This window comes from Tachyglossus aculeatus, chromosome 8, assembly GCF_015852505.1.
Source record: "Tachyglossus aculeatus isolate mTacAcu1 chromosome 8, mTacAcu1.pri, whole genome shotgun sequence".
NCBI lineage: Eukaryota > Metazoa > Chordata > Mammalia > Monotremata > Tachyglossidae > Tachyglossus > Tachyglossus aculeatus.
Genome location: NC_052073.1, coordinates 35,898,353 through 35,926,326, shown reverse-complemented (window position 1 = coordinate 35,926,326; position 27,974 = coordinate 35,898,353). Strand labels below are relative to the sequence as shown.

The window sequence follows — 27,974 nt, the reverse complement described above, 5'->3', positions numbered from 1 at the left end:
TCGGGGCCGGGCCAGCCGAGCTTCCACACAGTAGGCGCTCAACGGATACCGTCATCGTCATCGTCGTCATTCCGTGAGTCCCCGCGGTTGCTTTATTGCGCGCGCGGCTCCGTACAAGCCGCGACGCCCGCGCTGTCCCCTCCCCACAAAAGGGCCGCCCTGTGGTCCGGGGTTGGGGCTGGGGACGGGGGGCTGTGGGAAATGGTTTTGGGGGGCAGAGCTCACCCTCTGCCCCCTTTTAAAGTGCCAAAGTGAAACGTCCGCCGGCCGCAGAGCCCCGGGGCGGAGGGAGGGTCTCGGGGCCCCGACGCGTCCCCCGAAACTAAAGGCACTTCTCTTCCCCGGCCGTGTCGGGGGCTGAAGCGGCGGGGAGGGTGTCCCCCCCACCGGACCCTCCTCACCCTGCCGTCTTCCATCCTAGCTTTGGCGGGGGGTCCTCTCTGACCCCCGGATCCTCAGACGTCGGGCTGGGGGAAGCGGGAAGCGTCCTCTTCCGGCCCTTGAGGCCTGTTTGGTTAAGAGCTATTTTTCCAAGGGGGATGGATGGGGTGGGGCGGGAGAGGGGGCTACAAATTGCTTCCGGCATCTGCGGGGACCCGAGGCCTGAGCGTGCCGGCTCCGGGCCCCTGGGAATTCCTGAGCGGGGTGGGGGGCGTGAGGTGTGGGAAGGGAGTGGGTTGGGGGGCAAAGTCGGGGTCACAGTTGTGGGGCCGGGATGGAGTGTGATGACCAGCAGACGACTCGGTGCCCGCGGCGACTTCCTCGCTCGTCCCCGGCGGGGCCTCGGCCGGAACATGGTGTGTGGGCCGGGGGCGTCCGGCGGACGGGTCAGTCCCCCGTGGCGCCGTGTCTCGGGCCGCGGGCCGGCCGGTCAGGGGAAGAGGCGCACGTCCAGTTTAGGGGCCCAGTCGAGCGCGGTCCTCACCACGGCCAGGGCGGCGGCGCCCAGAGCCACCGTCAGCCCCATGACGGCCAGCTTCACCAGGCGGGGCGGCGGGCCCCGGCCCCGCAGGGACCCGCCGTCGGGCCGCCCCTGCGGCCGGCCCCGAGACCAGCGGCCCCCGCGGCCCCCGGACCCCCGCCGGCGCAGCACCGCGTCCGGCCGCCGCTGGGCCGAGGCCAGCTCGAAGTCCTCGAACGTTGACGTCGCCGTCCTGCGGTGGGGGGGGACGGACGGGGACACGGACACCCACTCGGGGACGGCAGTGGGCGCGGGGGGCGGTGGGACGGGGAGGAGGAGGAGGAGTGGGGGAGGAAGGGGAGGGGGAGGAGTTAGGAAGGAGTGGGAAGGGGAGAAGGAGTGGCAAAGGAAGATGTGAGGAAAGCAGTGGGAAGGAAGAGGGAGAAGGTAAAGAGGAGTGGGAGGGGAAAGAGTGGGAAACGAAAGAGTGGGAAAGGAGAGGAGTGGGAAAGGAGGAAGGGAGAAGAAGTGAGAAGATACGTAGTGGAAAGGAAGAGGGAGAAGGTAAAGAGGAATGGGAAAGGAAGGGGAGGGTAAGGAGTGAGAAAGAGTGGGAAGGGCAGGATGAGTGGGAAAGGAGAGGAGTGGGAAAGGAGGAAGGGAGAAGAAGTGAGAAGGTAAGTAGTGGAAAGGAAGAGGGAGAAGGTAAAGAGGAATGGGAGGGTAAGGAGTGAGAAAGAGTGGGAAGGGCAGGATGAGTGGGAAAAGAGATGAGTGGGAAAGGAGGAAGGGAGAAGAAGTGAGAAGGTAGGAGTGGGAAAGGAAGACATGAGAAAAGTAGTGGGAAGGAAGAGGGAGAAGGTAAAGAGGAATGGGAAAGGGAGGAGTGGGAAAGGAGGAAGGGAGAAGAAGTGAGAAGGTAAGGAGTGGAAAGGAAGACGTGAGAAAAGTAGTGGGAAGGAAGAGGGAGAAGGTAAAGAGGAATGGGAGGATGAGTGAGAAAGGAAAGAGTGGGAAGGGCAGGATGAGTGGGAAAAGAGGAAGGGAGAAGAAGTGAGAAGGTAAGGAGTGACATGAGAAAAGTAGTGGGAAGGAAGAGGGAGAAGGTAAAGAGGAATGGGAAAGGAAGGAGTGGGAAAGGAGGAAGGGAAAAGAAGTGAGAAGGTAATGAATGGGAAAGGAAGATGTGAGAAAAGTAGTGGGAAGGGAAAGGGAGAAGGTAAAGAGGAATGGGAAAGGAAGACGTGAGAAAAGTAGTGGAAAGGAAGAGGGAGAAGATAAAGAGAAATGGAAAGGAAGGAGTGGGAAAGGAATGGGAGGGTAAGGAGTGAGAAAGGAAAGAGTGGGAAGGGCAGGATGAGTGGGAAAGGAGGAGTGGGAAAGGAGGAAGGGAGAAGAAGTGAGAAGGTAAGGAGTGGAAAGGAAGACGTGAGAAAAGTAGTGGGAAGGAAGAGGGAGAAGGTAAAGAGGAATGGGAGGATAATGAGTGGGAAAAGAGGAAGGGAGAAGAAGTGAGAAGGTAAGGAGTGACATGAGAAAAGTAGTGGGAAGGAAGAGGGAGAAGGTAAAGAGGAATGGGAAAGGAAGGAGTGGGAAAGGAGGAAGGGAAAAGAAGTGAGAAGGTAATGAATGGGAAAGGAAGATGTGAGAAAAGTAGTGGGAAGGGAAAGAGAGAAGGTAAAGAGGAACGGGAAAGGAAGACGTGAGAAAAGTAGTGGAAAGGAAGAGGGAGAAGATAATGAGGAATGGGAGGGTAAGGAGTGAGAAAGGAAAGAGGGGGAAGGGCAGGATGAGTGGGAAAAAAGGAGTGGGAAGGGAGAAGTGAGAAGGTAATGAGTGGGAAAGGAAGATGTGAGAAAAGTAGTGGGAAGGAAGAGGGAGAAGGTAAAGAGGAATGGGAAAGGAAGGAGTGGGAAAGGAATGGGAGGGTAAGGAGTGAGAAAGGAAAGTGGGGGAGGGGCAGGAGGAGTGGGAAAGGAGGAAGGGAGAAGAAGTGAGAAGGTAATGAGTGGGAAAGGAAGATGTGAGAAAAGTAGTGGGAAGGAAGAGGGAGAAGGTAAAGAGGAGTGGGAAAGGAATGAGAAAGGAAAGAGTGGGATGGGCAGGATGAGTGGGAAAGGAGGAAGGGAGAAGAAGTGAGAAGGTGACGAGTGGGAAAGGAAGATGTGAGAAAAGTAGTGGGAAGGGAAAGGGAGAAGGTAAAGCGGAATGGGAAAGGAAGATGTGAGAAAAGGAGTGGAAAGGAAGAAGAAGATAAAGAGGAATGGGAAAGGAGTGGGAAGGTAGGGAAAGGAGTGAGAAGAGGAGGAGGGGGGGTGGTGGCGGGGGGCAGGGCGCGGCGGGGCGTCTCACCTGTGGTCCTCCCGCTGCTGCTCCTGCTGCTGCTGCTGGGCGGCGACGCGGGCCAGCTTGGACGGGGGCAGCTGGACGAAGAGGTCGCCGGCCCTGCTGACCAGCCGCTCGTACGGCAGGTCCTGGGGGAGCTGGGCCAGGAGGTGGTGGACCGACGCCATGTCGCACTCGCAGGCCAGCACCTCCTGTTCGCGGTGCAGGACGATCTGCCGGGGGGGGCCGCGGGCACGGCGCTCAGCCCCGGGGGACCCACGGACCCCCGGGCCCCGCCCCCCGGGCCGTTGGGACACCCAGGCGCGGGGAAGGACCCCCCGAATAACGCCCCCCCCCCCCAATCATCATCACGCTGTTTATCAAGCTCAATTATCGATAACTGCGTTATTTGAGAAGCCGCGTGGCCTGGTGGGTGGAGTCAGAGGGCGTGGGTTCTAATCCTGCCTCCACTTCTTGTCTGCCGGGTGACCTCGGGCCTGTCACTCCCCTCCCCTGGGCCTCAGTCCCCTCCTCTGTCAAATGGGGACAGACACCGCGGGCCCCACGGGGGACCCGGACTGCGTCCAACCCGACTGGCTTGGATCCACCCCAGTACAGTTTAGTACAGTGCTTGACACATAATAATAATAATAATAAATAATCATAATAATAAATAATAATAGCTATGGGACTGGTTGTAGTATTTGTAAAGCACTTACTATGTGTCAGCGCTATGTACTAAGCGCAGCGTGGCTCAATGGAAAGAGCCCCGGCTTTGGAGCCAGAGGTCATGGGTTCAAATCCCGGCTCTGCCTGTTGTCAGCTGGGTGACTTGGGGCGAGTCACTTCACTTCTCTGAGCCTCAGTGACCTCATCTGGAAAATGGGGATGAAGACTGGAAGCCCCACGTGGGGCAACCCGATCACCTTGTATCCTCCCCAGCGCTTAGAACAGTGCGCAGCACATAGTAAGCACTTAATAAAATGTCGTTATTATTATTATTTGTGCTTAATGACTGCCATCATCATTATTATTATTCGGTGGGAGACACAAGCACACCGGATTGGAGACAGTCCCCGTTCCCCATGGGGCTCCCTGTCTCCGTCCCCATTTTCCAGAGGAGGAAAGTGAGGTGACTTGCCCAAGGTCACACAGCCAGCGAGGGGCAGAGCCGGGAGGAGACCCTTCTGACTCCGAGGCCCGGACTCTCACTTCTCAATCAATCAATCATATTTATTGAGCGCTTACTGTGTGCAGAGCACTGTACTAAGCGCTTGGGAAGTACGTGCCAAGCACTGTTCTAAGTGCCCCGGGGGGGAGATCCAACCTCATCGGGTCGGACCCCGTCCCCCGTGGGGCTCGCGGTCTCCGTCCCCATTTTCCGGGGATGAGGGAACCGAGGTAGTGTGGCTCAGTGGAAAGAGCCTGGGGTCATGGGTTCGAATCCCAGCCCTGCCACTTGTCGGCTGTGGGGCCTTGGGCACGTCACTTCACTGGGCCTCAGTGACCTCATCCGTCAAATGGGGATGGAGACTGGGAGCCCCCCGGGGGGGGGCAACCCGATCGCCTTGCCAGCGCTTAGAGCGGTGCTTTGCACATAGTAAGCGCTTAATACATGCCACCATAAGGGCCGTGACTTGGCCAAGGCCACCCAGCGGGCGAGCCGCGGTCACTCTCAGGATGCCGATGACCCCGCGGGATGCCGCGAGGCTAACGCCGCCCCGCTGCCCTCCCCGGTGACCCGGGGGGCACCTACCACAGCGGCGAAGTAGATGGGCATAAGCGGGTGGCAGGCCAGGAAGAAGTCGTAGAGCCGGACGATCTGCCGCAGGTCGGACAGGACGTGGCCAAACCAGGTGATGAGCCAGCTCAGGGCGAACACCGTGCCCACCTGCGAGCTGGCACAGAGGGGGAGGAAGGGAAGTGACTGGGCTAAGGTCACCCGGCAGGCGAGGGGCGGAGCCGGGACGGGGACCCCGCTCTCCCTGCGGCTCCCGGGCCGGAGACTCGCTTCCCCCGACGCCCCAAGACCCGGGCCCGGGCAGGGGAAGGGAGGTTCCCCCGGACGCCACCTCCTCCAGGGAGCCTTCCCTCCCCCGCCTCTCCTCTATCCCCCGCACTGCCGCCCTCCTAAAACCCCACCTCCTCCGGGAAGCCCTCCCGGATTCATCCCGGCTCTCCCCGCCTCCTCCGGGCAGCCCTCCTGGATTCACCTCTCCTCATTCACCCCTCTCCTAGCGACACCCTCCCGAGACCTGACCTCCTCCAGGAAGCCCTCCCGGATCCACCTCTTCCCCGCACCCCTTCCCGAAAGCCCCACTTCCTCCAGGAAGCCCTCCCGGATCCGCCTCTTCCCCCGCACCCCTTCCCGAAAGCCCCACCTCCTCCGGGACGCCCTCCCGGATCCGCCTCTTCCCCCGCACCCCTTCCCGAAAGCCCCACCTCCTCCGGGAAGCCCTCCCGGATCCGCCTCTTCCCCCGCACCCCTTCCCGAAAGCCCCACCTCCTCTGGGAAGCCCTCCCGGATCCGCCTCTTCCCCCGCACCCCTTCCCGAAAGCCCCACCTCCTCCGGGAAGCCCTCCTGGATTCATCTCCCCCGCCCAACGTCTCCCTCCCCTCCTCCGGGAAGCCTTCCCCGGGAGCGGACGGGGACCGGGCCCGTGTCCGAGTGTCTTGGACTCTCCCCAGCACTCAGCACAGTGCATCCGCTGCTCGTGGGCGGGGATCTACCGGACCCTCCCGAGCCATCCACGGGCTCTCCTGCCGTGGGGCCTTGGGCGAGCCGTGTCCCCGGCCCGGGCCTCGCCCACCTCTGCATGAAGTCGTGGAGGTCGGGGTTCGTTCGCTCCAGGATGGGCGACAGGTAGTTGAGGAGGTGCTTCGTGTTGTCCATCGTGGGGTCCATGAAGTCCCTGCGGGCGGTGGGGACGGAAGGAAAGATGGGCACGGATGGACACGGACGGATGCACGCGCGGACACGCGACCGCGGCGGTGCGGCCGGGCCCCCGGGACACGGGAAGGGAGGAGGGGGCCACCTTGGACTTCCCAAGCGCTTAGTCCAGTGCTCTGCACACAGTAAGCGCTCAATAAATACGACTGATTGATTGTGGGTGTCTGATGATGATGATGATGGCATTTATTAAGCGCTTACTACGTGCCAAGCACTGTTCTAAGCGCTGGGGAGGTTACAAGGTGATCAAGTTGTCCCACGGGGGCTCACAGTTTTCATCCCCATTTTACAGATGAGAGAACTGAGGCACAGAGAAGTTAAGTAACTTGCCCAAAGTCACCCAGATGACAAGTGGCGGAGCCGGAATTCGAACCCGTGACCTCTGGCTCCAAAGCCCGGGCTCTTTCCACTGAGCCACGCTGTTTCTCTCATAATAATAATGGCATTTATTAAGTGCTTACTATGTGCACTGAGCCACGCGGCTTCTCTCATAATAATAATAATAATGATGGCATTTATTAAGCGCTTACTACATGCAAAGCACCGTTCTAAGCTCTGGGGAGGTTACAGGGTGATCGGGTTGTCCCACGGGGGCCTCACGGTCTTCATCCCCATTGTACAGATGAAGTAACTGAGGCCCAGAGAAGTGAAGTGACTCGCCTGAAGTCACCCAGCTGACAAGTGGCGGGGCCGGAATTCGAACCCACGACCTCTGACTCCCAAGCCCAGGCTCTTTCCACTGAGCCACGTGGCTTCTCTCATAATAATAATAATAATAATAATGGCATTTGTTAAGCACTTACTATGTGCAAAGCACTGTTCTAAGCGCTGGGGAGGTTACAAGGTGATCGGGTTGTCCCCCGGGGGGCTCACAGTCTTCATCCCCATTTGACAGATGAGATAACTGAGGCCCGGAGAAGTGAAGCGACTCGCCCAAAGTCCCACAGCTGACAAGGGGCGGAGCCGGGATTCGAACCCACTACCTCTGACTCCCAAGCCCGGGCTCTTTCCACTGAGCCCCGCGGCTTCTCTCCTAAGAATTCAATCGTCTTTATTGAGCGCTTACTGTGTGCGGAGCACTGTGCTAAGCGCTTGGGAAGTCCAAGCTGGCAACATCTAGAGACGGTCCCTGCCCAATGACAGGCTCATTCATTCATTCAATCAATCGTATTTACTGAGCGCTTACTGTGTGCAGAGCACTGTTCTAAGCGCTTGGGCACTGTACTAAGCAGCAGCGTGGCTCAGTGGAAAGAACGCGGGCTTTGGAGTCGGAGGTCATGGGTTCAAATCCCGACTCTGCCAACTGTCGGCTGGGTGACTTTGGGCGAGTCACTTCACTTCTCTGGGCCTCAGTTCCCTCATCTGGAAAATGGGGATTGAGACTGTGAGCCCTCCCGTGGGACAACCTGATCACCTTGTAATCTTCCCAGTGCTTAGAACAGTGCTTTGCACATAGTAAGCGCTTAATAAATGCCATTATTATTATTATTATTATTATTATTATTATTATTATTATTATTATTACTAAGCGCTTGAGGCTCACAGGCTAGATGCACATAACGGTTCTCAGCATTTAGAACAGTGCTTTGCACATAGTAAGCGCTTAATAAATGCCATTATTATTATTATTATTACTAAGCGCTTCAGGCTCACAGGCTAGATGCACAGAACGGTTCTCAGCGCTTAGAACAGTGCTTTGCACATAGTAAGCGCTTAATAAATGCCATTATTATTATTATTATTTTTTATTACTAAGCACTTGAGGCTCACAGGCTAGATGCACATAATGGTTCTCAGCACTTAGAACAGTGCTTTGCACATAGTAAGCGCTTAATAAACGCCATTATTATTATTATTATTACTACTAAGTGCTTGAGGCTCACAGGCTAGATGCACACAACAGTTCTCAGCGCTTAGAACAGTGCTTTGCACATGGTAAGTGCTTAATAAATGCCATTACTATTATTATTATTATTATTATTATTAAGCGCTTGAGGCTCACAGGCTAGATGCACATAACGGTTCTCAGCGCTTAGGACAGTGCTTTGCACATGGTAAGCGCTTAATAAATGCCATTATTATTATCATTATTATTACTAAGCGCTTGAGGCTCACAGGCTAGATGCACATAACGGTTCTCAGCGCTTAGGACAGTGCTTTGCACATGGTAAGCGCTTAATAAATGCCATTATTATTATTATCATTATTATTATTACTAAGCACTTGAGGCTCACAGGCTAGATGCACATAATGGTTCTTAGCGCACAGAACAGTGCTTTGCACATAGTAAGCGCTTAATAAATGCCATTATTATTATTATTATTATTATTATCATTACTAAGCGCTTGAGGCTCACAGGCTAGATGCACATAACGGTTCTCAGCGCTTAGAACAGTGCTTTGCACATAGTAAGTGCTTAATAAATGCCATTATTATTATTATTATCATTATTATTATTATTATTACTAAGCACTTGAGGCTCACAGGCTAGATGCACATAACGGTTCTCAGCGCTTAGGACAGTGCTTTGCACATGGTAAGCGCTTAATAAATGCCATTATTATTATTATTATTATTACTAAGCGCTTGAGGCTCACAGGCTAGATGCACATAACAGTTCTCAGCGCTTAGGACAGTGCTTTGCACATAGTAAGCGCTTAATAAATGCCATTATTATTATTATTATTACTAAGCACTTGAGGCTCACAGGCTAGATGCACATAATGGTTCTCAGCGCATAGAACAGTGCTTTGCACATAGTAAGCGCTTAATAAATGCCATTATTATTATCATTATTATTACTAAGCGCTTGAGGCTCACAGGCTAGATGCACATAACGGTTCTCAGCGCTTAGAACAGTGCTTAATAAATGCCATTATTATTATTATTATTACTAAGCGCTTGAGGCTCACAGGCTAGATGCACATAACGGTTCTCAGCGCTTAGGACAGTGCTTTGCCCATAGTAAGCGCTTAATAAATGCCATTATTATTATTATTATTACTAAGCGCTTGAGGCTCACAGGCTAGATGCACATAACGGTTCTCAGCGCTTAGGACAGTGCTTTGCCCATAGTAAGCGCTTAATAAATGCCATTATTATTATCATTATTTCTAAGCGCTTGAGGCTCGCAGGCTAGATGCACATAACGGTTCTCAGCGCTTAGAACAGTGCTTTGCACATAGTAAGCGCTTAATAAATGCCATCACTATTATTATTATTATTATCTGTCCAGGGCTGACTCGGTGGTGGTGGTGGTGGTGGTGGTGGTGGTGGTTGTGGGGTGCGCGCACGGCAGTACCTGAGGTGGTGGGTGGCCAGCTTGTCGAGGAGCTGGGCGGCGAGCCCGGGGCCGAGGACCAGGAGGAAGGTGACGGCCACGTCGTGGAAGCCCTGGTAGTAGTGCAGCTGCCCGTTGCGCGCCAGCACCCACAGGATCACATCCACCAGCTCCTCCTGCAATCCCTCGCGCTGCTCCGCCGGCATCCCTGCGGACGGACGGACGGACGGACGGATGGACGGACGGACGGACGGACGGAGGGACCCCCGGCCCTCCCCTCCGGACCCCCACGCTTCGAGGCCCACCCCCTCCTCACCTCCTTCCCCTCCCCACAGCACCTGGATATAGTCATTCATTCATTCATTCAATCGTCTTTATCGAGCGCTTACTGTGTGCATCTATACATATGCATACATATACATATGCAAATATTCCCCCCCTCCTTCCCCTCCCCACAGCACCTGGATAGATATATTCATTCATTCATTCATTCATTCATTCAATCGTCTTTATCGAGCGCTTACTGTGTGCATCTATACTTATGCATACATATACATATGCAAATATTCACATGAATATATATGCATATGTATATCCGTTCATTCATTCAATCGGATCAATATGCACAAACATATATACACATATGAATATTCATTCATTCAATCATACTTATTGGGCGCTTACTGTGCACAGAGCACTGGACTAAGCGCTTGGGAAGTCCAAGCAGGCAGCATCTAGAGACGGTCCCTACCCGACAGCGGGCTCACAGTCTAGGAGGGGGAGGACAGATAACAAAACATATGTATATGTATATATATACCTATATATACATATGTATATATGTTTGTACATATTTCTTACTCTATTTTACTTGTACATACTATTCTATTTATTTTACTTTGTTTAATATGTTTTAATATATGTATAGGCATACATATTTGTACATATTTCTTACTCTATTTTACTTGTACATATTTACTATTCTATTTATTTGATTTTGTTTAATGTTTCGTTTAACATATGTATTTGCATGCATGTTTGTACATATTACTCTATTTTACTTGTATATATTTACTATTCTATTTGTTTTATTTTGTTTAATATGTTTTAACATGTATCCGTTTGTACATATTTCTTACTCTATTTTACTTGTACATATTTACTATTCTATTTATTTTATTTTGTTTCATATGTTTTAACATATGTATATGTATGCATGTTTGTACATCTTTATTACTCTATTTTACTTGTACATATTTACCATTCTATTTATTTTATTTTGTTTAATATGTTAACATATGTATATGTATACATACTTGTACATATTTCTTACTCTATTTTACTTGTACATATTTACTATTCTATTTATTTTATTTTGTTTAATATGTTTTAACATATGTATATGTATACATACTTGTACATATTTCTTACTCTATTTTACTTGTACATATTTACTATTCTATTTATTTTATTTTGTTTAATATGTTTTAACATATGTATATGTATACATACTTGTACATATTTCTTACTCTATTTTACTTGTACATATTTACTATTCTATTTATTTTATTTTGTTTAATATGTTTTAACATATGTATATGTATACATACTTGTACATATTTCTTACTCTATTTTACTTGTACATATTTACTATTCTATTTATTTTATTTTGTTTAATATGTTTTAACATGTATATGTATGCATGTGTGTACATATTTCTTACTCTATTTTACTTGTACATATTTACTATTCTATTTTATTTTGTTTAATATGTTTTAACATATGTATATATGTGCATGTTTGTACATATTTCTTACTCTATTTTACTTGTACATATCTACTATTCTATTTGCTTTATTTTGTTTAATATGTTTTAACATATGTATATGTATACATGTTTGTACATATTTATTACTCTATTTTACTGGTACATATTTACTATTCTATTTTATTTTGTTTAACATGTTTTAACATGTATATGTACACATATACATATGTATATATGTTTGTACATATTTATCACTCTATTTTACTTGTACATATTTACTATTCTATTTATTTTATTTTGTCAATGTGTTTTGTTTTGTTCTCTGTCTCCCCCTTCTCGACTGTGAGCCCGCTGTTGGGTAGGGACCGTCTCTCTGTGTTGCCAGCTTGGACTTCCCAAGCGCTTAGTCCAGTGCTCTGCACACAGTAAGCGCTCAATAAATACCACTGAATGAATGAATGAATCCCCCCCACCGCCTTACCTCCTTCCCCCCCCCACAGCACCTGTATATATTCATTCATTCATTCAATCGTCTTTATTGAGCGCTTACTGTGTGCAGAGCACTGGACTAAGCGCTTGGGAAGTCCAAGTTGGCAACATCTAGAGACAGCCCCTACCCCAACAGCGGGCTCACAGTCTGGAAGGGGGAGACAGACAACAAAACATATGCATATGCATACATATACATATAATAACAATATAATAATATATTCACAGAATACAATTCATCTATAATATATCAATGTAAAATATATCAATATAATAATAATTATATTATAAATTGTGTATATTATATTATAATATTAATTATATTATATATTACATGTGATATAACTGTATGTATACATATACATACGTATACATGTTTGTACATATTTATTACTCCGTTTTACTTGTACATATTTACTATTCCATTTATTTGATTTTGTTTAATATGTTTTGTTTGGTCATCTGTCTCCCCCGTCTAGACCGTGAGCCCGCTGTTGGGTAGGGACCGTCTCTAGATGTTGCCGACTTGGACTTCCCAAGCGCTTAGTACAGTGCTCTGTGCACAGTAAGCGCTCAATAAATATGATTGAATGAATTAATATGCATATGTATATATTCATATATATGTTTGTACATATTGATACGATTGAATGAATATGTATATATATTCCATATATACGAATGTTTGTATATGTATATATGCTTGCGCATATTTATTACGCTATTTTACCTGTACATATTTACTATTCTATTTATTTTATTTTGTTAATATGTTTTGTTTTGTCGTCCGTCTCCCCCTTCCAGACTGTGAGCCCGCTGTTGGGTAGGGGCCGCCCCTAGATGTTGCCGACCTGGACTTCCCAAGCGCTTAGTCCAGTGCTCTGCACCCAGTAAGCGCTCAATAAATACGATCGAATGAACGAATGAGGCTGGCGGATGAGGGGGAGGGTGGCATCCACCCGCGGCTCTGATCGGGCCCAGCGCTTAGAACGGTGCTTTGCGCGTAGTAAGCGCTTAATAAATGCCATCGTTATTATTAACCAAATAATGCCATCACTTAGTAACTTAATGCCATAACTTAATAATGCCATCATTATTATTATTGTATATATGTTTGTACATATTTCTTACTCTATTTTACTTGTACCTATCTATTCTATTTATTTTATTTTGTTAATATATTTGGTTTTGTTCTCTGTCTCCCCCTTGTAGACTGTGAGCCCACTGTTGGGTAGGGACCGTCTCTAGATGTTGCCGACTTGGACTTCCCAAGCGCTTAGTCCAGTGCTCTGCACACAGTAAGCGCTCAATAAATACGATTGATGGATTGATTAATGGGCAGAGCACCATGCTGAGCGCTGGGGAGAGTCCAGTAGAGCGAGCGGACGCCATCCCTGCGCTCCAGGAGCTGCCAGTACATCTATGAGCCCCGTCTCCTACGAGGACCGGACTCTCCCGGACCCTAAATCCCATCCGGGAATCACAGCCGTCTTAATTCCCGTTTGACCGAGGCCCGGAGAAGGGAAGTGACCGGTCCAAGGTCACCCGGCGGGCAAGCGGCAGGGACCAGGATGGGAAACCAGGCCCTCTGAGTCCCGGGATCTTACCGGTTTCTGTTCCCCCCGGGACGGGACAATAAATAAATAAAATGATGGTATTTGTTAAGCGCTTCCTATGTGCCGAGCACTGTTCTAAGCGCTGGGGAGGCTACAAGGTGATCGGGGGGCTCACAGTTTTTAATCCCCGTTTTGCAGATGAGGTCACTGAGGCCCAGGGAAGTGCAGTGACCCGCCCAAAGTCACCCAGCTGACAGTTGGCGGAGCCGGGATTTGAACCCGCGGCCCCTGACTCCGAAGCGGGGGGTCTCACCGGGGGGGAAGCGTCGCAGGGAACGTCGGACGTCCAGGAAAACCTGCTGGAAATCCGGGCTGGTCTCCCGTAGCTCCTTCCCTGCCGGGAGGCGACAAAAAAGCGGGACCGCGGGGTCACCCATCCCCTCCCGTTCGCCCGGAACCCCGGCCCCGGCCTGGTGAAGTGACTCGCCCAAGGCCACACGGCGGACAAGGGGGCGGAGGCGGGATTGGAACCCCGGGCCTCTGACAGTGCTCAAGTGCTTAGTACAGTTCTCTGCACACAGTAAGCGCTCAATAAATACGATTGAATGAATGACCCCCAGCCCCGGGTTCTGTCCACTCAGACCACCCTGCTTCTCTGACCCCCCTACCCCATTTTACAGGGGAAGAAACTGAGGCCCAGAGAGGCGAAATGACTGGCCCAGGGTCACGTGGCAATCAATCAATCGTATTTATTGAGCGCTTACTGTGTGCAGAGCACTGGACTAAGCGCTTGGGAAGTCCAAGTTGGCAACATAGAGAGACGGTCCCTACCCAAAAGTGGGCTCCCAATCAATCAATCAATCAATCGTATTTATTGAGCGCTTCCTGTGTGCAGTAATGGTATTTGTTAAACGCTTACTAAGGCATCAGGCACTGTACTAAGCGCTCAGGGGGATTCAAGCTAATCAGGTTGGACACAGTCCCTGTCCCATAAGGGGCTCACAGTCTTAAACTCCATTTTACAGATGAGGGAGCCGAGAGGCAGAGGAATCAATCGATCAATCCATCAATCGTATTTATTGAGCGCTTACTGTGTGCAGAGCACTGGACTAAGCGCTTGGGAAGTCCAAGTTGGCAACATATAGAGACAGTCATCATCATCATCATCATCAATCGTATTTATTGAGCGCTTACTGTGTGCAGAGCACTGGACTAAGCGCTTGGGAAGTCCAAGTTGGCAACATATAGAGACGGTCATCATCATCATCATCGTCAATCGTATTTATTGAGCGCTTACGGTGTGCAGAGCACTGGACTAAGCGCTTGGGAAGTCCAAGTTGGCAGCATATAGAGACGGTCATCATCATCATCATCGTCAATCGTATTTATTGAGCGCTTATGGTGTGCAGAGCACTGGACTAAGTGCTTGGGAAGTCCAAGTTGGCAACATCTAGAGACGGTCCCTACCCAACAGTGGGCTCGGTCGTACTTACTGAGCGCTTACTGCGTGCCGGGCGCTCGGGAAAGCGCGAGCCGGCGCTAAAGCGAGGCGATCCACGGAGGGGGGCAGGTGATGACCGGGGCCGTCGATGCCTCGGGGTGGAGGGACTTGGGCGTCCAACCAACGGAACAGTAATCATTAATAAATAATTACGGTATTTCTGAAGTTCTCACGTTGCCAACTTGGACTTCCCAAGTGCTTAGTCCAGTGCTCTGCGCACAGGAAGCGCTCAGTAAATACGACTGGATGAATGAATAATAATTACGGCATCTCTTAAGTTCTTACTATGGGCCAAGCGCTGTTCTAAGCGCCGGGGGGGGGATATTCTATTTTGTTCATGATCCATTCAATCACACAGTAAGTGCTCAGTAAATACGACTGGATGAATGAATAATAATTACGGCATCTGTTAAGTTCTTACTATGGGCCAAGCGCTGTTCTAAGAGCACGGGGGGGATATGTATATATGTTTGTACATATTTATTACTCTTTATTTATTTTACTTGTACATATCTATCCTATTTATTTTACTTTGTTAGTATGTTTGGTTTTGTTCTCTGTCTCCCCCTTTTAGACTGTGAGCCCACTGTTGGGTAGGGACTGTCTCTATATGTTGCCAATTTGTACTTCCCAAGCGCTTAGTACAGTGCTCTGCACATAGTAAGCGCTCAATCAATACGATTGATGATGATGATGATTCAATCACACAGTAAGCGCTCAGTAAATACGACTGGATGAATCAATAACAATCTGTTAAGTTCTTACTATGGGCCAAGCGCTGTTCTAAGAGCACGGGGGGGATATGTATATATGTTTGTACATATTTATTACTCTATTTATTTATTTTACTTGTACATATCTATCCTATTTATTTTATTTTGTTAGTATGTTTGGTTTTGTTCTCTGTCTCCCCCTTTTAGACTGAGCGCCGACTGTTGGGTAAGGACTGTCTCTATATGTTGCCAATTTGTACTTCCCAAGCGCTTAGTACAGTGCTCTGCACATAGTAAGCGCTCAATAAATACGATTGATGATGATGACTCAATCACACAGTAAGCGCTCAGTAAATACGACTGGATGAATGAATAATAATTACGGCATCTGTTAAGTTCTTACTATGGGCCAAGTGCTGTTCTAATAATAATAGTAATAATAACGATGGCATTTGTTAAGCGCTTACTATGTGCAGAGCACTGTTCTAAGCGCTGGGGGGGATATACAAGGTGATCAAGTTGTCCCACGTGGGGCTCACAGTCTTAATCCCCATTTTACAGATGAGGGAACTGAGGCTCAGAGAAGTTAAGTGCCCAAGGTCACACAGCAGACATGTGGCAAAGTCGGGATTCGAACCCATGACCTCGGACTCCAAAGCCCGGGCTCTTTCCACTGAGCCACGCTAGCGCGGGGCGGGGGGATATTCTATTTTGTTAATGATCCATTCAGTCACACAGTAAGCGCTCAGTAAATACGACTGGATGAATGAATAATAATTACGGCGTCTGTTAAGTTCTTACTATGGGCCAAGCGCTGTTCTAAGCACGGGGGGGGATATTCTATTTTGTTAATGATCCACTCAATCGTACTTATAGAGCGCTTACTGAGTGCACAGCACTGTACTAAGCGCTTAAGGATGTGCATCTGGCTTTACTTCTGTTTATTCTGATGATTTGACCCCCGTCCACGTGTTTTGTTTTGTTGTCCGTCTCCCCCTTCTAGACTGTGAGCCCGCTGTTGGGGAGGGACCGTCGCTAGATGTATTTATTTGTCTTGTACATATTTATTCCATTTATTTTATTTCGTTAATATGTTTTGTTACTTGTCTCCCCCTTCGAGACCGTGAGCCCGCTGTTGGGGAGGGACCGTCTCTAGATGTATTTATTTTACTTGTACGTATTTATTCCATTTATTTTATTTCGTTAATTTGTTTTGTTGCTTGTCTCCCCCTTCTCGACTGTGATCCCGCTGTTGGGGAGGGACCGTCGCTAGATGTATTTATTTTACTTGTACGTATTTATTCCATTTATTTTATTTGTTAATACGTTTTGTTGCTTGTCTCCCCCTTCTAGCCTGTGAACCCTCTGTTGGGGAGGGACCGTCTCTAGATGTATTTATTTTCCTTGTACATATTTATTCCATTTATTTTATTTCGTTAATATGCTTTGTTGCTTGTCTCCCCCTTCTAGACTGTGAGCCCGCTGTTGGGGCGGGGCCGTCTCTAGATGTAGTTATTTGACTTATACATATTTATTCCATTTATTTTATTTCGTTAATATGTTTTGTTGCTTGTCTCCCCCTTCTAGACTGTGAGCCCGCTGTTGGGGCGGGACCGTCTCTAGATGTAGTTATTTGACTTATACATATTTATTCCATTTATTTTATTTCGTTAATATGTTTTGTTGCTTGTCTCCCCCTTCTAGACTGTGAGCCCGCTGTTGGGGCGGGACCGTCTCTAGATGTAGTTATTTGACTTATACATATTTATTCCATTTATTTTATTTCGTTAATATGTTTTGTTGCTTGTCTCCCCCTTCTAGACTGTGAACCCGCTGTTGGGGAGGGACTGTCACTAGATGTATTTATTTTACTTGTCCATAGTTATTCCATTTATTTTATTTCGTTAATACGTTTTGTTGCTTGTCTCCCCCTTCTAGACTGTGAGCCCGCTGTTGGGGAGGGACCGTCGCTAGATGTATTTATTTGACTTGTACATATTTATTCCATTTATTTTGTTTTGTTAATATGTTTTGTTGTCTGTCTCCCCCTTCTAGACTGTGAGCCCGCTGTTGGGGAGGGACCGCCTCTAGATGTATTTATTTTACTAGTACATATTTATTCCATTTATTTTATTTCGTTAATATGCTTTGTTGCTTGTCTCCCCCTTCTAGACTGTGAGCCCGCTGTTGGGGAGGGACCGGCTCTAGATGTATTTATTTGTCTTGTACATATTTATTCCATTTATTTTATTTCATTAATATGTTTTGTTGCTTGTCTCCCCCTTCTAGACTGTGAGCCCGCTGTTGGGGAGGGACCGTCGCTACATGTATTTATTTGACTTGTACATATTTATTCCATTTATTTTATTTCGTTAATATGTTTTGTTGCTTGTCTCCCCCTTCTAGACCGTGAGCCCGCTGTTGGGTAGGGACCGTTGCTAGATGTATTTATTTTACTTGTACGTATTTATTCCATTTATTTCGTTAATATGTTTTGTTGCTTGTCTCCCCCTTCTAGACTGTGAGCCCGCTGTTGGGGAGGGACCGTCTCTAGATGTATTTATTTTACTAGTACATATTTATTCCATTTATTTTATTTCGTTAATATGTTTTGTCGTCCGTCTCCCCTTTCTAGACTGTGAGCCCGCTGTTGGGGAGGGACCGTCTCTAGATGTATTTATTTTCCTTGTACATATTTATTCCATTTATTTTATTTCGTTAATATGTTTTGTTGCTTGTCTCCCCCTTCTAGACTGTGAGCCCGCTGTTGGGGAGGGACCGTCTCTAGATGTATTTATTTTCCTTGTACATATTTATTCCATTTATTTTATTTTGTTAATATGTTTCATTGCTTGTCTCCCCCTTCTAGACTGTGAGCCCGCTGTTGGGGAGGGACCGTCGCTAGATGTATTTATTTGACTTGTACATATTTATTCCATTTATTTTGTTTTGTTAATATGTTTTGTTGTCTGTCTCCCCCTTCTAGACTGTGAGCCCGCTGTTGGGGAGGGACCGCCTCTAGATGTATTTATTTTACTAGTACATATTTATTCCATTTATTTTATTTCGTTAATATGCTTTGTTGCTTGTCTCCCCCTTCTAGACTGTGAGCCCGCTGTTGGGGAGGGACCGGCTCTAGATGTATTTATTTGTCTTGTACATATTTATTCCGTTTATTTTATTTCGTTAATATGTTTTGTTGTCCGTCTCCCCCTTCTAGACTGTGAGCCCGCTGCTGGGGAGGGACCGTCTCTAGATGTATTTATTTTCCTTGTACATATTTATTCCATTTATTTTGTTTTGTTAATATGTTTTGTTGCTTGTCTCCCCCTTCTAGACTGTGAGCCCGCTGTTTCTCTAGATGTATTTATTTTACTTGTCCCTATTTATTCCATTTATTTTATGTCATTAATATGTTTTGTTCTCCGTCTCCCCCTTCTAGCCTGTGAGCCCGCTGTCGGGGAGGGACCGTCTCTATATAGTTGCCGACTTGGACTTCCCAAGCGCTTAGTCCAGTGCTCCGCACACAGTAAGCGCTCAATCAATCAATCAATTGTATTTATTGAGCAAGTCCCTTCACTTCTCCGGGCCTCAGTTCCCTCATCTGGAAAATGGGGATGAAGACTGTGAGCCCCCCGTGGGACAACCTGATCACCTTGTAACCTCCCCAGCGCTACGCACATAGTAAGCGCTTAATAAATGCCATCATCATCATCATCATCATCGAGCGCTTACCGGGTGGGGCTGGGGTGGGGGGTTCGGGGGGTCCCGGGCCCCGCCGCCCCCCGGACCCTGGGACTTACCGGGCAGGGGCGGGGGGTGGGTCCCGGCGGGGACGTTGAGGAGGGTGGGCCAGGCGCGGCGGCGGAAGCGGTCGTCGAGGAGGCCGCCGTCGCTGATGGCCAGGCGTCGCAGGGCGGCCACGTCCGGGGGCTGGCGGCTGACCGCGCGCTCCAGCTCTGCCATCTTACGCCGCCTCTTGGCCTCCAAGTCTGCGGTGACCGGCCGGGGTGGGGGGGAGAGACGCTCAGTACACAGCACCCACCGGTATGTCACCACCCCCCGCCTCCATCGGGCTCTCCGGGCACTCAGCCCGCGGGAGAGTCCCCCGACGGATGAGCGTCCGGTCCCATGGCCGGACACCCATCCTCGCCCATCATCAATCAATCAATCGTATTTATTGAGCGCTTACTGTGTGCAGAGCACTGCTCTAAGCGCGTGGCCGGACACCCGTCCCCGCCCACGGCCATCATCAGTCAATCAATCAATCGCATTTATGGAGCGCTTACTGTGTGCAGAGCGCTGGGGGGATACGAGGTGATGAGGATGCCCCGCGGGGGTGGGGGGTGGGGGCTCACAATCTTCATCCCCATTTGACAGAGGAGGAAACTGAGGCCCAGGGAAGGGAAGCGGCTTGCCCGAGGTCCCGCCGCAGACGAGGGGCGGAGGCGGGATTCGAACCCACGGCTTCCGACTCCCCAGCCCGGGCTCGACCCACTGAGCCACGCTGCTTCTCCATCACCCCCGCTCTGTCTGCCGCCGCCCTGCCCTGTGACCCGCACGCTGGAAGCGCTCAGTACAGTCTGTCTAATGGGGATGGATGGCACTGATTAAGCGCTCACTATGTGCCAAGCGCTGGGGAGGTTACAAGGTGATAATAATAATAATGATAATAATGATGGCATTTATTAAGCACTTACTATGTGCAAAGCACTGTTCTAAGCGCTGGGGAGGTTACAAGGTGATCAGGTTGTCCCACGTGGGGCTCACAGTCCTCATCCCCATTTGACAGATGAGCTCACTGAGGCACAAGGAAGTGAAGTGACTTGCCCAAAGCCACCCAGCTGGCAAGCGGCGGAGTCGGGATTCGAACCCACAACCTCCGACTCCAAAGCCCGGGCTCTTTCCACTGAGCCCCGCCGCTTCTCTATGGGGAAGCAAATGGGGATGGAGACCGTGTCCAACCCCATCTGCTCGCATCCACCCCGGCGCTTAGTACAGCGCCGGCCATGCGGTAAACGCTTAACGTTTATTATTATTCATAATAATGATTATTATTATTGATCGAGGGCTTTTACCCTACGCAATCCACCGTGCCAGGGAGAGTCCAGTCAATCCCTGCCCACAACGAGCTGACAGTCCAGAGACTTTTTTTTTATATAATGGTATCCGTTAGGCGCTTACTATATGTCAAACACCGTCCTAAGCGCGATTATTATTATTGATCGAGGGCTTTTACCCTACGCAACCCACTGTGCCAGGGAGAGTCCAGTCAATCCCTGCCCACAACGAGCTGACAGTCCAGACTTTTTTTTGTTATAATGGTATCCGTTAGGCGCTTACTATGTGTCAAACACTGTGCTAAGCGCCGGGGTAGGGCCAAGTAAGCTGTGAGCTCGTTGTGGGCGGGGAATGTGTCCATTTTATTGGACTCTCCCAAGCGCTTAGTCCGGTGCTCTGCACACGGTGGGCGCTCAATAAATAACCCGATGGACTGACAGGTTCATCGGGTCTGAGTAGGCGGGAGAACGGGTTGAGTCCCCATTTGGCCCTCCTCCCCTCCGCCCTAATAATAATAAAAATAATAATGACGGCATTTATTAAGTGCTTAATTAAGCTATTAAGTGCTTAATTAAGCTATTAAGTGCTTAATTAGGCAATTAAGAGAAGCAGCGTGGCTCAGTGGAAAGAGCCCGGGCTTTGGAGTCGGAGGTCATGGGCTCGAATCCCGGCTCCACCAATTGTCAGCTGGGTGACTCTGGGCAAGTCGCTTCACTTCTCTGGGCCTCAGTTCCCTCATCTGTAAAATGGGGATTAAGACTGTGAGCCCCACATGGGGACAACCTGATCACCTTGTAACCTCCCCAGCGCTTAGAACAGTGCTTTGCACATAGTAAGTGCTTAATAAATACCATCATTATTGTTATTATTAAGTCACTTAACTTCTCTGGGCCTCAGTGACCTCATCTGTAAAATGGGGATTAAGACTGTGACACGTGGGACAACCTGATCACCTTGTAACCTTCCCAGCGCTTAGAACGGTGCTTTGCACATAGTAGGTGCTTAACAAATGCCATTATTATTAAGCAGCGTGGCTCAGTGGAAAGAGCCTGGGCTTTGGAGTCGGAGGTCATGGGTTCGAATCCCAGCTCCACCAATTGTCAGCTGGGTGACTCTGGGCAAGTCGCTTCACTTCTCTGGGCCTCAGTTCCCTCATCTGTAAAATGGGGATTAAGACTGTGAGCTCCACATGGGACAACCTGATCACCTTGTACCTCCCCAGCGCTTAGAACGGTGCTGTGCACATAGTAAGTGCTTAATAAATGCCATCATTATTATTATTATTATTATTATTATTCTTACTGAGTGCTTACTGTGTGCAGAGCACTGGACTAAGCGCTTGGGAAGTCCAAGTTGGCAACCTCGAGAGACGGCCCCTACCCAACAGTGGGCTCACAGTCTAAAAGGGGGAGACAGAGAACAAAACCAAAAATACTAACAAAATAAAATAAATAGAATAGATATGTACAAGTAAAATAAATCGATAAATAATACATAATAACACATAATAATAATAAGGTCAAACAGCAGACATGACCAGGCCTGACTGCCCCCTCTGCCCCTGAGGCTCGGTCAGACTCTCCCCTCGGACGCTGGCCAAGGCAGACTCTCCCCTCTGGCCCCGCGGCTCGGTCGGACTGTCCCCTCGGACGCTGGCCAAGGCGGACTCTCTCCTCTGACGCTGCCCTGGGCAGATTCTCCCCTCAGACCCTGTTATTCTCCCCGCAGACCCTGTTATTCTCCCCTCAGACCCTGTCCAGGCCTGACTCTCCCCTCTGGCCCCGCGGCTCGGTCGGACTCTCCCCTCGGACGCTGGCCAAGGCAGACTCTCCCCTCTGACCCCGTGGCCCAGACCGACTCTCCCCTCCCCTCGGACAGCGCCCGGGGCAGACTGCCCCCCTCATCTCGGATGCTGCCCGGGCCTGATCCTCCCCTCAGACCCTGTGGCCCAGACAGACTCTCCCCTCCCCTCGGACAGCGCCCGGGGCAGACTCCCCCCTCTGACCCCGTGGCTCAGACAGACTCTCCCCTCGGACGCTGGCCAAGGCAGACTCTCCCCTCTGACCCCGTGGCTCAGAGAGACTCTCCCCTCGGACGCTGGCCAAGGCGGCCTCTCTCCTCTGACACTGCACAGGGCAGATTCTCCCCTCAGACCCTGACCGGGACAGACTCTCCCCTCTGACCCCGTGGCCCAGACAGACTCTCCCCTTCCCTCGGACAGTGCCCGGGGCAGACTCCCCCCTCTGACCCCGTGGCTCAGTCAGACTCTCCCCTCAGACACTGACCGAGACAGACTCTCCGATCTGACACCGACCAGGGCGGACTCTCCCCTCTGACCCTGACCAGGACAGACTCTCCCCTCTCCTCAGACACTGACCAGGCCTGGCTCTCCCCTCTGACCCTGCGGCCCAGATAGACTCTCCCCTCCCCTCGGACACCACCCGGGACAGACTCTCCCCTCTGATCCTGCGGCTCAATCAGACTCTCCCCTCAAACACTGACGGAGACGGACTCTCCCCTCTGACACCGACCAGGACAGACTCTCTCCTCTGACACCGACCAGGACAGACTCTCCCCTCCCTTCGGACACTGACCAGGCCTGACTGCCCTCTCCGACCCTGAGGCTCGGTCAGACTCTCCCCTCAGACGCTGGCCAAGGCAGACTCTCCCCTCTGACCCCGCGGCTCGGTCGGACTCTCCCCTCGGACGCTGGCCAAGGCGGCCTCTCTCCTCTGACGCTGCCCAGGGCTGACTCTCCCCTCAGACCCTGACCGGGACAGACTCTCCCCTCTGACCCCGTGGCCCAGACAGACTCTCCCCTCCCCTCGGACACTGCCCGGGGCAGACTCCCCCCTCTGACCCCGTGGCTCAGACAGACTCTCCCCTCGGACGCTGGCCAAGGCAGACTCTCCCCTCTGACCCCGTGGCTCAGACAGACTCTCCCCTCGGACGCTGGCCAAGGCGGCCTCTCTCCTCTGACGCTGCTCAGGGCCGATTCTCCCCTCAGACCCTGACCGGGACAGACTCTCCCCTCTGACCCCGTGGCCCAGACAGACTCTCCCCTCCCCTCGGACACCGCCCGGGGCAGACTCCCCCCTCTGACCCTGTGGCTCAGTCAGACTCTCCCCTCAGACACTGACAGAGACGGACTCTCTCCTCTGACAATGACCAGGACGGACTCTCCCCTCTGACCCTCATCAGGACAGACTCTCCCCTCTCCTCAGACGCTGACCAGGCCTGGCTCTCCCCTCTGACCCTGTGGCCCAGAAAGACTCTCCCCTCCCCTCGGACACCGCCCGGGACAGACTCTCCTCTCAGACACTGACCGAGACAGACTCTCTCCTCTGACACCGACCAGGACAGACTCTCCCCTCTGACACCGACCAGGACAGACTCTCCCCTCTGACACCGACCAGGACAGACTCTCTCCTCTGACACTGACCAGGACAGACTCTCCCCTCCCTTCGGACACTGACCAGGCCTGACTGCCCCCTCTGACCCTGAGGCTCGGTCAGACTCTCCCCTCGGACGCTGGCCAAGGCAGACTCCCCCCTCTGACCCCGCGGCTCGGTCGGACTCTCCCCTCGGACGCTGGCCAAGGCGGCCTCTCTCCTCTGACACTGCCCAGGGCCGATTCTCCCCTCAGACCCTGACCGGGACAGACTCTCCCTTCTGACCCCATGGCTCAGACAGACTCTCCCTTCGGACACTGCCCGGGGGGGGGGGGGCAGGCCGTCTCCTCTCCCTTCTGATCCTGTAGCTCAGACGGACTCTCCCCTCGGACGTCGACCAGGACGGACTCTCTCCTTTCACACTGACCAGGACAGATTCTCCCCTCCCCTTGGACAATGCCCAGGTCTGACTCTCCCCTCTATTTATTTTATTTTGTTAGTATGTTTGGTTTTGTTCTCTGTCTCCCCCTTTTAGACTGTGAGCCCACTGTTGGGTAGGGACTGTCTCTATATGTTGCCAATTTGTACTTCCCAAGTGCTTAGTACAGTGCTCTGCACATAGTAGCACTCAATAAATACGATTGATTGATTGATTGACCCTGTGGCTCAGACAGATTCTCCCCTTCCCCCCGGGCCCTGCCTGACTCTCCCCCTGGACAGACCCTACCCTCGCACACTGGGGCCCCAGACAGACCGACCGACCGGCTCAGTCTGGGGTAACTGAGGAAACTGAGGCACAGAGAAGTTACAAGGTTGACTCCGCCAACTGTCAGCTGTGTGACTCTGGGCAAGTCACTTTACTTCTCTGGGCCTCAGTTCCCTCATCTGGAAAATGGGGGTTAAGACTGTGAGCCCCCCGTGGGACTGCCCGATCACCTTGTAACCTCCCCAGCGCTTGGAACGGTGTTTTGCACATAGTAAGCGCTTAACAAATACCATAAAAAAAAAGGAGGGGGCTCAGTCTGGGGTAACTGAGGCAACTGAGAAGCGAGAAGCAGCATGGCTCAGTGGAAAGGGCCCGGGCTTTGGAGTCAGAGGTCACGGGTTCAAATCCCTGCTCTGCCAGTTGTCAGCTGGGTGGCTCTGGGCAAGTCACTTCACTTCTCTGGGCCTCAGTTCCCTCCCCTGTAAAATGGGGATGAAGACTGTGAGCCCCACGCGGGACAACCTGATCACCTTGTATCCTCCCTGGCGCTTAGAACGGTGCTTTGCACATAGTAAGCACTTAATAAATGCCGTTATTATTATTATTATTAACTGAGGCACAGAGAAGTTACAAGGTGACTACCTTGTAAGCTCCCCAGCGCTTAGGGCAGTGCTTGTCACATAGTAAGTGCTTAATAAATGCCATTACTATTATTATTATTATTAACTGAGGCACAGAAAAGTTACAAGGTGATTACCTGGTAAGCTCCCCAGTGCTTAGGGCAGGGCTTGGCACATAGTAAAAGCTTAATAAATGCCGTTGTTGTTATTATTATTATTATTATTAACTGAGGCACAGAGACATTATAAGGTGATTACCCTGTAAGCTCCCCAGCGCTTAGGGCACTGCTTGGAACATAGTAGGTGCTTAATAAAATGCCATTATTATTATTATTATTAATATTAACTGAGGCACAGAGAAGTTACAAGGTGATTACCTGGTAAGCTCCCCAGCGCTTAGGGCAGTGCTTGGCACATAGTAAGCGCTTAATAAACGCCGTTATTATTATTATTATTATTATTAAGTGAGGCACAGAGAAGTTACAAGGTACCCTGTAAGCTCCCCAGCGCTTAGGGCAGGGCTTGGCACATAGTAGGCACTTAATAAATGCCGTTATTATTATTATTAACTGAGGCACAGAGAAGTTACAAGATGATTACCTTGTAAGCTCCCCAGCGCTTAGGGCAGTGCTTGGCACATAGTAAGTGCTTAATAAATGCCATTATTATTATCATTATTAATATCGACTGAGGCACAGAGAAGTTACAAGGTGTTTACCTGGTAAGCTCCCCAGCGCTTAGGGCAGTGCTTGGCACATAGTAAGCGCTTAATAAATGCCGTTATTATTATTATTATTATTAACTGAGGCACAGACGTTACAAGGTAACTTGTAAGCTCCCCAGCGCTTAGGGCAGGGCTTGGCACATAGTAGGCGCTTAATAAATGCCATTATTATTATTATTATTAACAGGCACAGAGAAGTTACAAAGTGATTACCTGGTAAGCTCTCCAGCGCTTAGGGCAGTGCTTGGCACATAGTAAGCGCTTAAAAAATGCTATTATTATTATTATTAAGTGAGGCACAGAGAAGTTACAAGGTACCTTGTAAGCTCCCCAGCGCTTAGGGCAGGGCTTGGCACATAGTAGTCGCTTAATAAATGCCATTATTATTACTATTAACAGGCACAGAGAAGTCACAAGGTGATTACCTGGTAAGCTCCCCAGCGCTTAGGGCAGTGCTTGGCACATAGTGAGCGCTTAATAAATACCGTTATTATTATTATTATTATTAACTGAGGCACAGAAGTTACAAGGTAACTTGTAAGCTCCCCAGCGCTTAGGGCAGGGCTTGGCACACAGTAGGTGCTTAATAAATGCCGTTATTATTATTATCAACAGGCACAGAGAAGTTACAAGGTGATTACCTGGTAAGCTCTCCAGCGCTTAGGGCAGTGCTTGGCACATAGTAAGCGCTTAATAAATGCTATTATTATTATTATTAAGTGAGGCACAGAGAAGTTACAAGGTACCTTGTAAGCTCCCCAGCGCTTAGGGCAGGGCTTGGCACATAGTAGTCGCTTAATAAATGCCATTATTATTACTATTAACAGGCACAGAGAAGTCACAAGGTGATTACCTGGTAAGCTCCCCAGCGCTTAGGGCAGTGCTTGGCACATAGTGAGCGCTTAATAAATACCGTTATTATGATTATTATTATTAACTGAGGCACAGAGAAGTTACAAGGTGAGTACCTTGTAAGCTCCTCAGCGCTTAGGGCAGGGCTTGGCACATAGTAGGCGCTTAATAAATGCCGTTATTATTATTATTATTATTAACTGAGGCACAGAGAAGTTACAAGGTGAGTACCTTGTAAGCTCCTCAGCGCTTAGGGCAGGGCTTGGCACATAGTAAGCGCTTAATAAATGCCATTATTATTATTATTATTATTAACTGAGACACAGAGAAGTTACAAGGTGATTACCTTGTAAGCTCTCCAGCGCTTAGGGCAGTGCTTGGCACATAGTAGGCGCTTAATAAATGCCGTTATTATTATTATTAACTGAGGCACAGAGAAGTTACAAGGTGATTACCTTGTAAGCTCCCCGGCGCTTAGGGCAGTGCCTGGCACATAGTAAGCGCTTAATACATTACATTATTATTATTATTATTGAGATACAGAGAAGTTACAAGGTGGGGACCTTGTAAGCTCCTCAGCGCTTAGGGCAGTGCTTGGCACATAGTAAGCGCTTAATAAATGCCATTATTATTATTATTATTATTATTAACTGAGGCATTATTATTATTATTATCATTATTACCTGTTGGGCCTGGTCCGCCTATGGGGCCTCCTTCTCCTGCTGCTCTTGCTCCTTCTCCTTCTGGTCCTCCTCCTCCTCCTCCTCCTTCTCCTTCTCTTCCTCCTTCTCCTTCTCCTTCTTCTTCTTCTTCTTCTTCTCCTTCCCCTCCTCCTTCCGGTGGTCCTTCGGGTTCCCCTCCGGGGGTCCCCACCGCCATGTCCGCCCCTCCCGACCCCGACTTTGGCCAAGCGGCCTGCACGTCACGTCCCGCACCGCGCCTGCGTCATCACGTAACGGACGGCGCCGGCGGGTCTCCATGGCGACGGCGCCCTCCAGCCGCCGAGCCCGGCCCCCGTGCGCCTGCGCGCGGCCGCCGCTCCCGGCCAATCGCCGACGGCCTCCGGGGAGCCCGTGTCTCCCCCCGCCCCGCCCAGGGGGACGGCGGGCGCATGCGCACAGCCGGGAGGCGCCAT

At 50.2% G+C, this 27,974-nt stretch overlaps 1 protein-coding gene across 1 annotated transcript; it reads right to left on the bottom strand.

Annotated features, from left to right (window-relative positions):
- Positions 1 to 74: 74 nt before the first annotated feature.
- On the bottom strand, positions 75 to 27,974 carry TBC1D20 (TBC1 domain family member 20). The gene is made up of 9 exons (XM_038750062.1): positions 27,775 to 27,974; positions 27,523 to 27,620; positions 19,288 to 19,476; positions 13,584 to 13,664; positions 9,479 to 9,665; positions 6,038 to 6,139; positions 4,983 to 5,124; positions 3,254 to 3,459; positions 75 to 1,154 (listed from the first exon to the last, which is right to left on the bottom strand). The coding sequence occupies exons 1-9, from the start codon at positions 27,972 to 27,974 to the stop codon at positions 872 to 874; spliced, it is 1,488 nt and encodes a 495-aa protein (XP_038605990.1). The 3' UTR covers positions 75 to 871.